The sequence below is a fragment of the Bombus pascuorum genome, chromosome 16, assembly GCF_905332965.1.
Source record: "Bombus pascuorum chromosome 16, iyBomPasc1.1, whole genome shotgun sequence".
NCBI classification, from domain to species: Eukaryota; Metazoa; Arthropoda; class Insecta; order Hymenoptera; family Apidae; genus Bombus; species Bombus pascuorum.
The window spans coordinates 4,721,443-4,739,493 of NC_083503.1; the positions used below are offsets into that span (position 1 = coordinate 4,721,443).

General features: G+C 29.6%; 1 protein-coding gene across 10 annotated transcripts in view; it reads left to right on the top strand.

Moving 5' to 3' along the window:
- The first annotated feature begins 217 nt into the window (after positions 1–217).
- The window catches only part of LOC132915222 (myosin heavy chain, non-muscle), a 29,316-nt gene continuing 11,482 nt past the window's right edge, over positions 218–18,051 (top strand). For 3 of the 10 annotated variants that reach the window (XM_060974966.1, XM_060974968.1, XM_060974974.1), the window contains exons 1-7: positions 218–875; positions 8,920–9,076; positions 9,356–9,474; positions 12,930–12,953; positions 13,524–13,562; positions 15,103–15,195; positions 15,794–15,956. In XM_060974966.1, the coding sequence (XP_060830949.1) occupies positions 519–875; positions 8,920–9,076; positions 9,356–9,474; positions 12,930–12,953; positions 13,524–13,562; positions 15,103–15,195; positions 15,794–15,956 (952 nt within the window). In that variant the 5' untranslated portion in view covers positions 218–518. Of the gene's footprint in view, positions 876–8,919; positions 9,077–9,355; positions 9,475–12,929; positions 12,954–13,523; positions 13,563–15,102; positions 15,196–15,793; positions 15,957–16,068; positions 17,679–18,051 lie in introns of those variants that run through there. The other 7 variants (XM_060974967.1, XM_060974969.1, XM_060974970.1 and 4 more) reach the window with 7 other exon arrangements.

Below are 18,051 nucleotides of genomic sequence, written 5' to 3' on the forward strand. Positions count from 1 at the left end.
GTATATTTAAAATCAGGACATAGAAAAGAATGAAATAAGGTACCTCACTTATGGTCTAAACCAATACTCTTTTTCATGGTATACGAAATATTTCTGATTGGTTGCTGTATTAGTATATTTACCTGCTAACCAATCAATTTTCTATTGAGACGCGTCATATAGCGACATGAGCGCTACTACGCAGCCTACCTTGAAAACAGAGCCCCACCATCATTTTGTGGTAAGGAGAAAAGAAGATGGCCGCGAGGAGCGAGAAAGAAAACAATCTCGAAGAGCGTTAAAGGTGGTAGAAGAACACGGTGCCTCGAAGGAGAACGAACTACGAATCGTCCAAAACTCTCCAACTTCAGATTATCTTAACTACCACTAGACAATAGACACTCGGAAAGTACGGGAAAACGAGTGTTGAATAGTTACATGTGTGTCCTTGTTACGAAGAGGTCAGTCTGTCGAGGATCGTCCTTGGAATCGCTCGTCCCTGAAGCCGGCTCGAGGAGCTAGTGATCTCGAAAACAAAAATGGCGGACGTCGACTCGAGGGTGGATCATTCGGATCCCGAATTGCGGTTCCTTTCCGTTGACAGGAATAATTTCAATGATCCTGCAACTCAGGCGGAATGGACGCAGAAAAAGCTGGTTTGGGTGCCTCACGAAACTCAGGGTTTCGTTGCAGCCGGGATAAAGGGTGAACGGGGTGATGAGGTCGAAGTGGAGATTGCCGAAACTGGAAAACGGGTCCTTGTCGCGAAAGATGATATTCAGAAGATGAATCCACCGAAATTTGATAAAGTTGAAGACATGGCTGAATTAACGTGCCTAAATGAAGCTTCGGTACTGCATAACCTCAAAGACAGATACTACTCCGGCCTCATTTACGTGAGTTTGATAGATTTTATCCTTTTCCATTACTAATACTGTCAAACAAAAGCCAATGATTCATTTTTTGATTAGTTTTCTTGAGGGGAATATAACAAATAGATCATAAAAGATTGGTAATAAGCCTTAGTGATAAATTTTTCTTTCTCATCCTTTTGTTTCAAATGGAGCAGAAATTAAGATCAATTACAAAGAAACCAATTCTATAATTATTGATAACATTAATTTTTTACTATTAAATTACTGTGTACTAATTGTAGAGCTACTATAAATGCTATATTTATTTTTTTGCATGCAGTCTGTCAGTGTATAAACGCTTTTAGTAAAATTTTATTTTATTATTATGCAATCTTTATTTGTTTACAAATTATTTATTTAATTTATAAATATATATTTGTTTTTTATAACAATAATATAAAAAGAATAATTATTCTGAATTATATGGTAAGTAACATTCTTTCCAAATGCAAATATGCTTATAATTAATTCTTTATGATTTGCTTCTGATATTAATTAATTTCTATATTTCTTTTTATAAATATCTTATCAATCACTTGTTCACTAGATTAATATCAATGGTAAAAAAGAAAAATTAATTGTATCAGATATCAAAATTAAGTTATCATTATCTTGATACTATTCAGTAGATTTTATTTAAATTAAAAAAGTATTTCTTTCTTTATCACCTAGGTGGATAAACAAAGAATTAAGCATATATATATATACACACACATATGCACACACATTTACATGCATACAAAATATAAAGTTAGCATAATACTTTTAAATTTAAACTAGAACTGATTTTTGTAAGACTTTTCTGCTTTGATTTAAAAAAATTGAACTGGAATGTACAGCTAAGGCAAATAATAAGAATGCATAATTTTCATTTTGTTTTATATAAGTATATAAATTAATTATAAATATTAATATATTTCACAAACACACACACAAATTTGTGTATGGATTATTGGACAGAAATTTGTAAGACTATGGCCTGTGCAACAGTTATATACATTTAGTATTATCTGATATAAATTACAATCACATTAATTTATGTATTTTCATATACATAAATTTTGGTTTTTTAATATTAATTCTTTAATTAATTTTATAGTGTAGCCCAATATTTTTATGTCAATTATATAGTTGGATATATAATACTTTATGTCTAAAGTAATTCTAAAGTAATTCTAGTCTTTGAATATTATAATATTCTTATATATATGCAAATATTTAGTATATAATATAAGTTATATGCATTGAACTATAATGAAATATTACCTGGAAACATTATGTTGAATTAGTAATATGTAGTCTATACTAAGAATTGTGATTATTTTAATATAAATCATGTGATGTCATTATACGTATACTAGTACTATTATAAACAGTTATACAAATATATAATTATCAAAATATCAAAATTTAATTTCTTTATAACAAATATTTATTTTTTACAATATTTTTATCTTTCGAATTCGAACAAATATTTATAAGCCATAAATGGCTAAAGCTTCTTTTAATTATGTTTTTGCTATCTAATTTAGTTAGTACAAGTCAGTTAACAAATTTCTTGTATGAACCGGAAGAATACGAAAATCAATTCAAACATTCATTTTGATTTAAAGTTAACGCGAGTAATTGTTATTATCAAATTTTAATGTTACATTCGATCGTTTTGTTTTTTTGTTGTTGTATTACGGAGCTAAACATCCAAAATAGATCAAACGGATTTGTAAACGTAACACTGACCTAACCCAAGGCTCTCGCTGAATTTGATTATCTCACAGTGTTGTGATCAAGCTTTTTCTCGTACGTTTCTAACAATAAACAAAAGTATTCTATTTCTGAGATTACTCTCATTGAACCGTTGTATTTACTTTTCTCTCAAATTTCGTGCTCAAAATAATAAATATATATGAATTAACATTACTATTTTAGAAAAACTTAATTATAAAGGAACACATGATATAAAAACAGAATAATTAAAAAAAGGTATTAAGCTGATAAAATCGTCGAAAATCTTTGAAGATTTTTTCTTTATTCGTAAATAAGTGGTAAATTGAAATGTTTTATAAATATTCCTCTGTATAAATGATTGCATAATTTGCTTTTCAAAAGAGTGAACTTTACTGAAAAATATTTGTGCGAGAATATTTATCACAATAAAATTTTTTATGAAAGTAAATCAGAAGAAATTATAGACAGTATAATTAAAGATACATTTGCTTATTTAATAACTTATTACCGTTTTATGGTAAAACATACCGTTGATTCGTACATTATTTCATTTATAATATAAAATGGACAATATTCTAATACATAAAAACTTAGAAGAATAATCGTTTTATTTTACATTGAATTTTATCTATATATAACGTTTATTGAACCAGTGTAAATAATATTTCTTTATTTACTGTCATTATCAAATTATTAATATGAAAGAAAAAATAATCCCCATATGTGGTTTTATTCATTTTGGTATTATACAGAAATAAAGAATAAACTCAGTAAAATTGGAAAATAATAATTTAATCGACATAGAGAGAGCTATAGGATCTCGAAACTTCAAAGAAGGCTGGAACTCCAATGTTAATAGATAGCACAACTGTAGTTCATTCTTGACTCTTATCTGAAGCTGATAACAGCCATACCTCATTTTCACGTACGTGTGGCACATTGACTCACCGTAATTTTTAGCATACTTTGAAGGTTGCGTTCAAAATTTCGTGAAACCAAGTTGTAAAATCAAAAGAAGAAAAATGTGAACCGATTTATACAAATTAATGGATAATATGATCCTTTAATTTTATATTACGAATGTTTCCGCTTGTTAAGTGTAAGATTAATTACTTGTCATTCGCAGTATTGACAAATAGGAAATTTTCGAATAATTAGAACAGAAAAATAAAGCAAAAGACAAGAAACATTTTGCGTTTTATATTTCAATAAAAATTCGGCAAGTAAATTTAAAAAATTGTTTCCCCATAGATGACATAGACGTAAACGTATGCAAATTGTAGGCATTTCCGCTCAAATTTTCTCTTCGTTAATAATTCGATAAACAGTTCAACGGAATCGTAACTGAAGATCGTGCTAGCTTTTATCGGTCGATATTAATTAAAAAAATTGCGGTTTTTATTGGGCCTTACGATATAGAAATATCTGCTTACGTATGGCAAGCATTCTAGGACACGAGAGAATGACGTCATGCATGTGCCTCGTACGTGCTGATTTTTCTTCTTTCAATCCACGGTATATTACATTCCGTGCAACGTTCCGAAAATCATCAAAATCTTTCAGTTCATAATCGATCGTAATCGTCGTACTGCTACTAAAGCAAGAAATTCTATTCCTTGCGCAATAAATAAGATCTGTTATCAACATCTATGGTATAATATAAGAATTCGAACGAATCCATGTACCAAACTGAGCCGTAATTTCGTCTGGCTCTTAAATACTTGTTAGTGCTATTGGAAACATTCGTTCGCTGTTGGAACGTTCGATCCTGTTTATATGTGCTTTGGTCATATTTTCATGTAATTCCCATAAAAGGATAGTAAATTGAAGTATACCGTGGTAAAAGCTATTAACATAGGACCGAGCGAGAAAGGAAATTTATATATCAAGCATTGGTGTTTCTTCTCTATCGAATTTAGGAAAGGAGAAAAGAGAAAGAGAACGATCAGGGAGGAGTCCTTATAAGGACGAGTGTCCTTAACCTGCTTCCTCGCGGTACCGTAAACGTCCCGATGTAATATACCAGTGACGAGTTAAAGAGGAAAAGAGAAAGAGCCAGTTTCGCTGAAGATTTCGTGCCTTTTATAGTCAAGACGCAGTTTCGGTCTTCTTAGGAAAGAAACCGAACTCTGATGAAACCGTACAGATTCCGGGATTGATTAAACATGTCGCTTCGTCATATACCCTTGTCCTCCTCTCTTCCTTCTCCTCCTCCTCCTCTTTCTCCTTCTCCTTCTTCTCCTTCTCCTTCTCTTCCTCCTGCTCTTTCTCCTTCTTCTTTTTTATGACCGCACTCCTTTATATCTTTCTTCCCCTCTCTCTGATTTTCGTCTGTTTCCCTCTTCTTTTTCACTCTCTTCTACTCGAATATAAATCGGAAAGTCATACCAAAAAAATGCCTACGTGTCTACTAATTTGGGGCGTATTGAAAACCGGGATACTTTATTTTCAGACAGGCAACTTTGTATAATGGAAGTTCGTATAATGGAACATTAAATTGATTTTTATTTTATTTCAAAATTGTTTACATGTGAACAGCATCGCTTCTTCTATTTTTTTTTTCTTTTTATTTTTATTTTTATCTGAACTTTAACTCTAATCCTTTCTTCTATTCTGAACTTTAACGAGTTTAAAAAGGAGAATGGTTGAAAATATAGTTTTGAAATATGTACGAGTCTGATTTTAATGCGCGGTTTTCGTACGACTGCGTATGAAACATATTATGTATTATTATCATGCGTTATTATAATTATAAGCATACATGCTTATTATGCGTTACAGTTCTGCGAAGCTTTAGGAAATAAAAAGTGCATGATATGTTCGTCGATGATTCTGATAGTAAAAGTGACACGTAATAGCGAAAATATAATAAATACGTTTCTTTTTCTCGTGGCAATCTGTATACGCGTATAATAGCATTGTGTCGTGATCTTGATGCGTGTGTCTAAAACTCGTGATAAATTGTGCAGAAAACGGCGCACTTTAATATGCTTCAATTACTACAGATTTCTGCACGCGCAACCAATTTTAATAGTCAACAACTTGAGAGCTTGATGACTATTAATTATATGAAAACACAGCACTATTATGTTTTCTTATATGCATCAACAAAATGAATGCAGAATTACTTCCATAATATATTTCTTAATATCTAAATATTCTTTTTGTATTTTTATAAATATGTTCGTTTATAAATATAGTAATAATTATAATTAAATAATATATATACCGCACATAAAAGAGCATAACAAAGAACATTCCCTTTTTATTAGTTGTGCAATTTTTACATGGTAAAAAGGTTTTTTTTACCATGGTTTTTCCATGGTTTACCGAGGTTTTTCCAGTCTTCATATTTGTTTGGTTTCTTTCTCTTTTTTCTTTTTTGGCAAAATTTTTTTATTAAAAGCGAGAAAAATAAAAAAGTCAGCTATTAACGAAAGACAAAGTGGAACAGCGTGATCACCTCGTGCTGCTTCAAAGAAGATCAATGTGAATGATTCATTTCTTCTGAATTGATATGAAAACTGATGTTAGCTTTATCCTACGTCACCTAGTCAAGAAAGACATGCAATTTTCCTTTAGAGGGAGTTAGAGTCAGTGGTTGTTAGTGAGCGATAACCAGGAATGTTAGGCAGGTCGACGACACGATACTCTCAAAGACCGGTTTTGGAGACCTTCGAGGAGAGAGTTCTGTTAAAAAAAAAAAGAGAACAAAATAGCCGTGGATCCTTACTTTGCATTGAGACTTTGTTCGACCTCGTTTAGGTTCATCTGTGTTGAAGAAAAAAAAGGAAAGACTATAAATGTTTTTCTGCAATTGATCTTAATGAACATTATAAATATGAAGTTGCAGCTTGTAGGCTGTAAAATTGTTAGAAAAAATGTGAAGACTGGAAAGTAATGAATTTATAAGAATACAATTTCAACAATAAAGAAGAGGATAATAAAATTTAATGTACAATGTTTTATGCGCGAAAAGCTTTACATTTGTTGAACAGAATTAAGGATTGCAAACGTTCTAACAAAGTGGATGTTATTATTAACATTGCTCTTGCTACTAATTCATTAATGTCCGATGAACGTTTTACTTTCAACATTTAATGAATAAATAATGATGAGACAAAGTCTAGGTTTTTATAATACAGATATATTATATATTTAAATATAAAATATTTAAAAAAGGATATGCCTTTCTTCATTATGATTTTAAACATTTGGAATCATTCTTTTTTCTTCCTTCTTCAATAGAAAAATTTAAATTGGAAATCTGCAGAATTTAAATTAAAAATTTATTTTAATACAATGTATTGACAATGTATATGTTCTTAGCTCAAAGTTTTTAATTTCTTTTCTCGAAAATCCTTTAAGCCTGCGATTTTTATTATATGATTTTTTGTCTGACTCATATTACATAACAATACGATTGTTTGTATCGATTATTAGGTCATCGTCTCATTATTTCAGTGAATGTACCGCAAATATACCGCCATCCTCTTATCAACGATACTGAAACAGAGCAAAGTTATTTAACCTCTTATCGAACAACTACCGGTACTATTATATCGTAAAATGAGTTGTTGCAACATTTTCGTTAACATAGACAGCTTCATTCGAATATAGTTTTTCGTTCTATGTATCTCTATTATACGAGAATAATGGAAAAACGAATTGGCAAGATATAGAAAGTTAAAGTTTTAAGTCTGGCCACAAAAATCTCCAAGATCCTTTCCTACTTGACATTTTTTCATGATTACACATCGGTATGAACTTGTGGAAAGTGTAAACCGACCCGCTTGCTCATCTTTCCCGAATGGTGACGCATACCTTCAGCTTCTCGTTCCGTTTAACTTGTAAATTATTCATCAAAAGGAAACTATTACCAAATGCATGAACGTACTGCAAAATGTAGTTTATAATTCAGCCCTTTTTCGAATACAAGTCACATTTTCCACTACACTAGCCTGGTCAGATTTTTCAACAAAATGTATGTAAATCGATATTCCGTTCGTTTCTCTGCTTACATAGTGTAGCCGTTTATCAATTTATGGGGTTATTGATGGTTAAAGTACAACACGTGCGTAGCAAATCGCTTCAAGTTTGTACGCTACGTAAGTTCTAGAAGTGTCTGGCGCATGAATTACATGCATTGTAATTGAACGCTTAAGCAGTTGTTGGAACAAAAGAGCTAATATTTGATGAAAATTAAACTAAGACGTCGATATCAGTGGATTAGCGAAATTCTTGTGTTATTGATTATACGTTAGACTGCGGTATAACTGCGATTTATATATTACGTTCGTTACGTGAATTATTAACGCCAGCGGAATCTATTGATTAGCTCATTGCGTGTGATTTTCTCGTTAATTGATAATCGAATTCCAAATAAACTTTAACGCGATACTATTCTCGTTAAACTAGTTGCAACTGGTTTCTTCCCCTCGTGCTATTTTATTTTTACGTTTCGTCGATTTCTCGATCGTCAGTTTCTTTCGTCTGATACGTTAAACAAAAAATCACAATAGCAATTTTGTCCATTTTTTGTATAAATAACGACTAAACACTGCTGTTTAAAAGGCGTGAGAAATATTTTCCCGCAGAGAGAATATTCTCACGATAAACGACGCACAGAAAAAGTACTGAAGCTCTTAATTTCCATTGTATATTTTAGATCACGTTAAAAACTTGAAAGAGAGAAAGAGAAATATTTTTTATAGTATATTCTCTAAGTAATAATTTATATGTGCCTGCTTGTTAACCTTGAACTCGTTACGTAAAAAATGCAAGAGAAATGCTACTCGCTTGGAATTAAACAGAAATGTCTGGCTGAGGGAGGAACAGTGTAACTGCAGTTTCATTTTATAATTCACCAACGCACCAAATCACTCTTACCTTAAACCAGCACGTTAAATGTGATTTATAAAGAAATTTCTTACGCGAATTACACAGCAGAAAATATTACTCATTGGTAGCTTTTATTTACAAATTTCACCGATTAAATTTTCTTACGTACGTAATACAAATACGTAAAATATAACTCTTGTAGAAAACGTTAAAAAGTTTTCATTGGAATTATAAACATATTATTTTAAATTTTATAAATTCCCTTAGGCTGTAAAAAAAAGTCAATTATTCAGTTACAAATTGCACTTATGCTGCTGTCTGTAGCTTTTGTCTGTGAAGTATATTGTTGGGACGGTGTTATTCGATTTTCAAGATATTCGAGGTAGAAATCAACGTGATTGAAATTCGTTTTCTGTGATTCGTAGCCAGGCCACTCATCGATTCGTTGGTATGATTGCAGACATACTCAGGACTATTCTGCGTGGTAGTAAATCCATACAAGAGGCTGCCAATTTACACGGAAAAGATAATGGAGAGGTATAAGGGTATCAAGAGACACGAGGTCCCACCTCATGTTTTTGCTATTACGGACACTGCATATCGTTCTATGCTTCAAGGTAATTAGTTTTCTTATTTGTCCAGTCATCCACTAATTTATTTAGTCATTAAGCGTTATCGAGACATCTGGTTGTTTGATATTTCATTTAGTCTTCTATTTAATTATTTGTAATTAATCGGTAATTGTATATTATGATCTTTTAAATGTTTTTACTGGTCAGCTCATAAAATAAAATGTATGTAATTGATTATGCTTTGTTATTGAATTTGAAGGTAAGACGTATTTGTTTATTATTTCTTCGAAATACCAGATCTTTTGTACATATTCTTGTTTATAGATCGCGAAGATCAATCCATTCTATGCACCGGTGAATCCGGCGCTGGTAAAACTGAGAACACGAAAAAAGTAATTCAATACCTGGCATACGTCGCTGCCTCGAAACCAAAGTCAAATGCGGTAAGTTAATAACTGAATATCTCGATGTTTGGTGAGATTCGATATGAAAAGAATTTTTCGGCACTTAAAATATTCCAGTAAAGACAAAATAAAATAAATAACTGTATATATGTTGTATACTGATAGAAGGGATACATTCTTCTCTGTACACTGATCTTTTTTATTATGTTTATGTAGAATAAACGAAACCTATTGTAATGTACAGCATTTCAATGTTAGCATTAAGATGTTAGATATTTTTGTTACTGCAAGAATACATACTGTTTTGCTGGTGATAAAAGGGAATAATAGGTATTGGAGGGAAATCGTTTACAGGTACTCGTTTAGTTCGCAACTCTCTTAAATTATTCAATTTTTCTTAAATGAGATTATATATTTCCTCTTTTTTACATCCTTAAAAATTTAAAGAACTTCAGTGCGTAATATCGAGCAAAATATTGTAGTCTTAATAATAATTGTAATATTAATTAAATTATACGTTATAAGTATAAACTGATGTTTTTTTACTAGGATTATTTTTTATTTAATTGAGTTTGTACAAAAATATTAATGATTATGAAAACTCTACAAAAGATATTTCAAAGTACACATTATCGCACATGTTGTTATATTTTATATCTTAGATTGTATACTTTTGTCTTCAATGATATCTTTATAGTCTTAAAAGAAATAGATATGTTTATATCTATCATTCTAAATAACTTCTTGCAACTTACGAACTGACAAACTGATAGACTTGTGAATCTTTTTGTTACGTTTAAATACTATTTCATTCAACATTCAACATATGGAACATAATCTTTACTTTCTTGTGTCCTTTTGTTTCAGTATATATGTATACACATTTAACTTTATAACATCACAATTGACAATACACTTGATATTACAAAGTCAATCTGTTTATTTTTTTTATTTAATCTTTAATATCGTGGACAGTGAAAATTGTTTTATAAGCTTATTGGAATTTATGTCATATCTTTGTATGATGTTTACATGTTACTTAGAAGTTGATAGTAATATAATTAAATTCTTTATGTCAATTTAAAAGTATGAAATGTTCCATGAAAGAGAGTTTATTGAGATAAAAGATTTCACACACACATATATATATATATATATATATATATATCCATAATATATATTTATATATATATATATATATAAAGTAGTATGTAATTATTATTTTATAAACATATTGTTTACTGTGTATATGATATAAATATTCTCACATTTACTTTCTTTGAAACTAATTATTGAGAACATGCAAGTACATTGTTATATCTTTTCTTTTAAAACAAAAATCATAATGTTAAAATTAGTTATGAAATATATATCAATAGCAAATGATTACAAATAATCGATTGTCCATGTCAGTTATTTCCTCCATTCAGTACTTGTAATTACAAAATTTATATCATCAGCACATGTATGGAACTCTTATCTTGGTTTTATAGGTGAATATTTCAATAATAATTTTACTTTCAGTTTCATAATTTGAATATATATCCTGGAATAATGATTCTATATTAGATAGACGGTTTATTTTGAAATTTGTTATGCAGTTGTTTGGATTATATAGGAAAGTAACTGACTTCCATATATTCCAATGAATGTTTTTAAAAAGGACTCAAATTTAGAAAGAGTTTATTTAAATAGTAATTGAGAGCATTGTAAATTTCACCCGGTGCATGAAAGTTTCTGTAAATACTCTTCCTCTTCTTTTTTCGTGCATGATGCTTCGTAAATTTCATACGAATATAAACAAATACGTAATGCACATATCAAATCAAATTATACAAAAGGAAATTTATATAATACAAAAATAATATTTACATATATATAGAAGTTTGAAATCTCTCAGCTCAATTAAATTATTATTAAGCAATTGAAATAAAAATTATGTCAATCCATGTGTTAATACGTAGGTCAAGCTTTTATCAATTATTCAAAAAATTGTTATTTATCTCAAACATTTATTTTAAAATAATATAACAAGTTATTTTAAAATTGACCCTTAATGTTACCCGAATGATGAATTATTAAATTTTTCCAGTAAATAAAAATGTAAATATTAAAAATATTAAAATTTTCTCCAATAATCGTATTTTGTACATTTTTTTAATTAAAATTAAAAAATATCAACATAATCGTAATAATCTTAGAATTTTGTGCAAATTAATACATGTATGATATCATGAACAATGACACAGGAAGGAAATTCTGCCTCAGTTTCCGCAGTTATAGTAGATAAAATTTGACTACGAAGATAAAATATACCGAACTTCCTAAAGCAAGGAAAGCACTGTGATATTTTGGTATGTGGAGAGATATATTTTTAGTACTGTCGATTAAATTGGAGGTTATCTTTATTGAACAACCGATTAATGAATTGTAGAAAATAGAACATTGACCAGTTTGATTACATAATGTAAACAACTTTCATAAACAATATTTACTCAGAGATATGTTTCGTTCAAAATAATCTTACATATAATAAGAATGTATTATATATAGTACTAAGAATTCAGTACATACATAGTTGTATATACATAATTGTATAATCAAACGAACGTGATTTACTGAAAATGTCAACATGTTGTTACACGTGATATAGTAAAGAAAAAAAAAAGAAAACGAAATAAAGGACAAAACGTACATTAAATGTTAATTGTGCAAGGGTTACGTGAACTATTTAAAAACTCGATCATCGAATACTATACGACTGTTTTGCGATCGCGATAGATAATGATAGGCCATCGTAGATCACAGGCTCTCGAAGGATCTTTCCTTTTTCAGTGAAACGATCCACTTATCGGCCTAACTCGGCTTTGACTCATTCTCGTCGGACTGTTCTGAGTCACCGTATGCTTCGAAACTTGTGTTCTTATATAGGAAAAAACTATCGTCGTTCCCTTTTCACGTGTTTCATAATTCGACATTAACAACGCCACGAATCTTGTTTAAACTGCAAAATCATTAAGAAAGAGTCCCGACAGGTTTTATAATGCGTGACACGCCACAGTCAGAATATTTAGTTGAAGAATTGAATATTCTCATTTAACGTAAATTATGTTCAAAATAGCTTGTGTATGGCGTTCTACGAACGTAGAAAAAAAATCCACGTTATACTTGTTGTGAATCAAACTCGAGTTACCTTCAATGACACGTATCAAACAAGTAATTACAAATGGAAACAGGATTTTTTCCTTCTTTTTCTTTTTTCTTTTTTTTTTTGCGTAATCTTACTCGTGACGAACTTTCAAATATTTAGAATTTTACTCGGATTTCACTGATTCACTCCGAGCGATTCTGGATATACATTTGCTGGTGTTTCAGTTGTTTGAGTTTGCCAAAACTTCGAATGAAAATTAGATTCGTGAACTAAGGCTCGTGAATTTAATTTTATAAATTCTTTCATTCCCGGTGCTGACTTTCGGCGGCTACAACATACCTAGACACCAAGTCCGGCATTAATCATAGTAAGTCAACAACAAAATGATCAACATTCCGCTCACGCGATATATACGCTACTGTCCGCCTTCTTTATATTTCCTTCTTATTTTTCTTTTTGCTTTCTGTTTTGTAATATCTATTTGTTTTTAGCTTTGGTTAACACTAACAGTTTGTATCCCCAGGTTTTGGAAATTTTCTTCCCATTACTTTCTTAACTTCTTCGTATATTCTATGCACGTAAAAATATATGTATGTTACTGCGTCTTCGTTTCATCTATTTTTCGCATATTTTTAATACTTATTTCTCTCTAATGATATATGTAAATTAACTATATTTAATATTACCAATCTTAATAGAAACGTAATCTGGCTTATTCTCTCTTTCACCATCTCTTCCCTTTCGTCCTTCTCTCCTCCTTCGTATTTTATTCTACGTACTAATAAAGTGCAGAGTTAATTAAAAATTAATTTTAAAATATTGTCTTTAACACGATAGCTTTTTAGTCGATTAAGAAACAAAGTATTTCGAAGTTCTAACATGTTCTTCTTACTTTTTTTTTTTTTTCTTTTTTTTTACTGCTGCTCGCTGGATTCAGGGTTCCGGAAATGTTTCGGATAAATTTGCGGTAATTAACGTGAGAGTCGATTGATTAAATTATTTATTAATATATTCGCTGTCGTGTTTATGTATGTGTGTGCGTGTGCTGTATGCTTGCCACATATTTATTTTACTTTGCGCTTAATCGTATAAAGTTTTAAATAACGTAACGATATTCTTTGTTTTATAATAATGGAAATGGTAAATATCGGAAATCAATGTTTTCTTTGTATTAAACAGTAAACACGATTATAACTAATTTAGCCATTTTATCAGCTATTGCTTTCATTACATAGATTTCATAAATAGATAAATCAAGCTGAGAAATTAGCTTCTTGCCATTTTTTCCTATTGATTGCTATATTTATTAAAAAGTTCATATTGATTCTTAAGTTAAATAGAAACTTATAAATTCTGTTATTTAATTGAAAAGTGCCTGTAAAAAGTACTGTAAGTGCCAAGATTGAGAAACTTTGATTTTTTTATTGGAAAATGTTTCACATACCAATGAGAAAGCCATAGCATAGAATTTAGGTGCAATTTCCTTTACTAAATAATTATTAATAATGCTAGAAGATGGTGTCACAACGTCTCCTTTACAGAAAGAGATATAAGTGCCAGTAAACATTAGTTAATTGTTTCTTAGCTTTTGTCTATGCCATTTGTCTAATTCAATTAAACATTGAGTTTCTTTACAACTAAAAAGTGGCACACATAGGTTTTCTTACAGATACGCTTTTCTTTTTCATAAATTTAGTCCACGTTAATGCATAACTTTTCTTATCCTCCTGAAAATACTTGTTTCTTAGAAACACTGTATTTTTTCCAAGCACTCTTCAATTTAAGATAATATACAACGTTTTGTATCCTTTAGATACAATGGGTAATGAATTACGCTTTTACATTATTAATTGTTCTGAAATAATCATTATTATTTTGGTTGTTTGGTGATTTAGATGAGACAATTACTAGCTAATTAGCAACATGTATAGTTGAAGTGAAATAAACGATGATATAATATTTCTTTAAAAAATATCTGTTTATATCATAATTCTTGTTGCATTTCATGCATTGCTCATGTTTTATTTATCGCAATTATTTTGCAAATTTCCTAAAGTATACATAAATGAATTTGTTGTTCTATTAAAAATTTATTGTATTTGCGCACGTGCTGTAAATTTGTTTAACGACGTATTATTTATTTAAATATTACTAACTTGTAAGAAGCGTTTATTGCTTATATAATAAAATTATAACTATCTTTACAAATTATCTACAATTCTACAAGTACTTTGAAAGCATTTTTACATTTTACGGTTTTACTATTATTTGCAGATCCATTTGAAGGACATGCTTTTTTTCTATTTCTATCAATGTCAGTTAACAGTAATTTTGTAGATTAGATACGTCTATATTTTATAACTTCTCCACCGAACTTTTCAAATATTATGAAATGCGTTTGACAATATAAATTCAGAGAATATAATTTTGCAAAAACAATACATAAACAGATACATACGTTGCGAGATAAATTAACAATTTTTATGTTTACTAATGTAATTAATTTTTTATGATAGGGTGAATTGGAACAGCAACTCTTACAAGCGAATCCAATTTTAGAAGCTTTTGGGAATGCTAAAACAGTGAAAAATGACAACTCATCCCGATTTGTAAGTTCAAGAAATATTGTTCTTTTTCCTTATAATATTTTCTCAAAATTGATATTCCTCTTCAGTTAAACCTTTTATGAAACTCTTGAAACATTTTATGCGACAAGAACGTTTTTGTTTCTTCAGGTAAAATATTTACTTTAAAAAACAGAGTACACTATTAATTAATTTTTTCTATAAATTGATTGCATATACTGTTCTAAAGTTGTATAATAAAAAACAATTACTTTTGTTACAAATATTTTTTATAAGTATTTATTAACAGATATAATACAATGAGATTAATATTTTCTACTGTGCTTCAGAAAATGGAAAAAATATGCACACGTATATATATATTATTTTTTTATTTTATTATTAAATATATATTATATAAATTATATTTTTTATTTGTTATTGTTGTTTTATTAATTATCTAATTATATATTATATTATTTATAATATAATATATATTTTATTAAAATATATCTATATATTTTTTTTTCTAATAAGAATCTAAAAGTAGAAAATATTAAGTAGTGCATTGTTAATTGTACCTAAAAAGCAATTTGCCTTAATTATGATTAATGATGTTAATAACTGACAATTTATGAAATAGGGTAAATTTATTCGAATAAACTTCGATGCCTCGGGTTACATTGCCGGCGCAAACATAGAGACTTATCTTCTGGAAAAGTCAAGAGCAATTCGACAAGCGAAAGATGAGAGAACCTTCCACATATTTTATCAACTTCTGGCGGGTGCCTCCGCTGATCAAAAAAGTAAGTCGACATTTATCATTGGTAATAAAAAAATCATTTACACTTTTCATAATTTTTCTTTTATGACACAAATTTCTTTCAGTTCTTTCGCTTTAATATGTTAACTGTAAGGATAAACGATATTTGAGGAAAAAGCTTCATTGCCACGAATAACTTCGTAAATAGATTGCAAGAAGTATTTTAAAATTTATTGGTTTAATAACAATATGAGGTTGAGATTCATGGAAATGATGATATATGTTATCACTTCATTATCAGTTCAACTTGTCTTATATAGGTTTATTCTGTGCACGTTTATGCCGTGTACAATGTTATTGACTCAGGCCAAGCCCATAGGACGTACTGTTTATTACTATTCGCAACGGAGAAGTGAATCGATATTCCCGCTTCGAGACACTGAACGTTTCCGCCCATTATGTGTTGTACTTGTTAGGTTATTTTGATCCATAGCCGAATCTATTCTCCGATTAAGCCTGTTCTTTCAGGATACGAACGATTTGAAACAACCTTCTTCATAGATGACTCAGCTGCTACCTGACTTGAAGTTCAATTATTTATGCGTGGAATGTCAGCCAACGAATCATTTTGGACGTCGTTTAATAACGTAACGCTATGATGAATGCATCAGTTTCTTCATTCGTCAAAATACAAATTTAGAACGTCCTTGTTCTCCATTTCCTGTTTAAATTTCTCTTTATGAAATGGCAGAATATATAAATCTCTGTCTTAAAAGTTGGAAGAATATATTATCCCAAATGGAATTGATGCAATATGGAAGTCACGTACAAAATAGAACGATTATGAAATTTAATTGTGTACGAGACAAAATACAAATGGCTAAATTGTAATAAAACCGAATTTACACTGTTTCACATTGGAGAAATGTGGCGATAATTTGTCTACAAAGAAAATGAAGGATTAAAGCCAGAGTATTTAGATAACTTCACTGGATGAATGCTTCAGATGAAGACTCCAAATGAGCACTGCGGATAAATAATTAGTTTTATTGCATTAAGAGGCATTTTTAGCACACTAGGAGTAATGATATGCTTATTAGATATTTTATACTTAGAATAACACCACAAAATAACTTTCAAAGTTTCCTTTACTCGTAGCAAAATATTTTGTATAAGCAAATACCCATAATAATTATATTCACTAATTTGCAAAAAATCAAAATTCTGATTTATCCGCATTCATTTCCATATTTATTTTGTACGATGTGTATCATAGAAATGCGAACTGATTGTTCGATTATGCATTCAACATGCGTTTATATGTACTTGTCAGTGGTGTTTCACTATGAGTGTATCATCCATTCTGTAAAGCTCAGCTGTACTCCGTTCACTGCGCACTTTAGGACAACACTACAGATGGAAGATGAAAATGACATATTTTGATGAATCATTCGCACTGCTTCTCTAAAATGAAACAACGTAAATCAATTTAATTCGGCAATAATTTAATTTCTAGTAAAGGGAGAAATTGAAATAAAAAATTAATTTTGTAAATACAGATTTGAGTATACATTCAGGCTTTAAATTTTGATCTTTATTCGTTTACGAGTTCATAAGCACGAGTTCGCATAAGTTCAGAATAAATGCAATTATATTCAATTATATATTTCATTCTTGATAAGTTCCAATAATACTAGATCTCGGTTATACAAGATCATGGGATAAATAATTTGTCATGCTTATTGTTGTTAAAGAGCAAACTAAAGTATAGTAGAATTCCGTTTTTATGAACTTTATTTATTTTAACAAAATTGTTGTCAGTAGATCAAATACTCTTGTCAGTTTAGTGCACTTACTTGAGCATGAACTCTTTCTTTATGAGCAAAAAATCATAAGTAGAGAAAAGAAACAGTAGACTTCTATTATATCAATTTCAATGATATAAGTTATTCGTCCCTCAACCAGTTCGTATAAATGGAATTTTCTATTGTAAGTCAAAATGAATATATGTCAAAAAAAGGAAATACTAAATATTACCATATTGTATGTTTCATTATAGTTAGAAAATAGTAGTTCATTAAGTTCATTAAAGATAGTAAATAACAGTTATTTTTTCTTTCATACTCTACAATTATTCC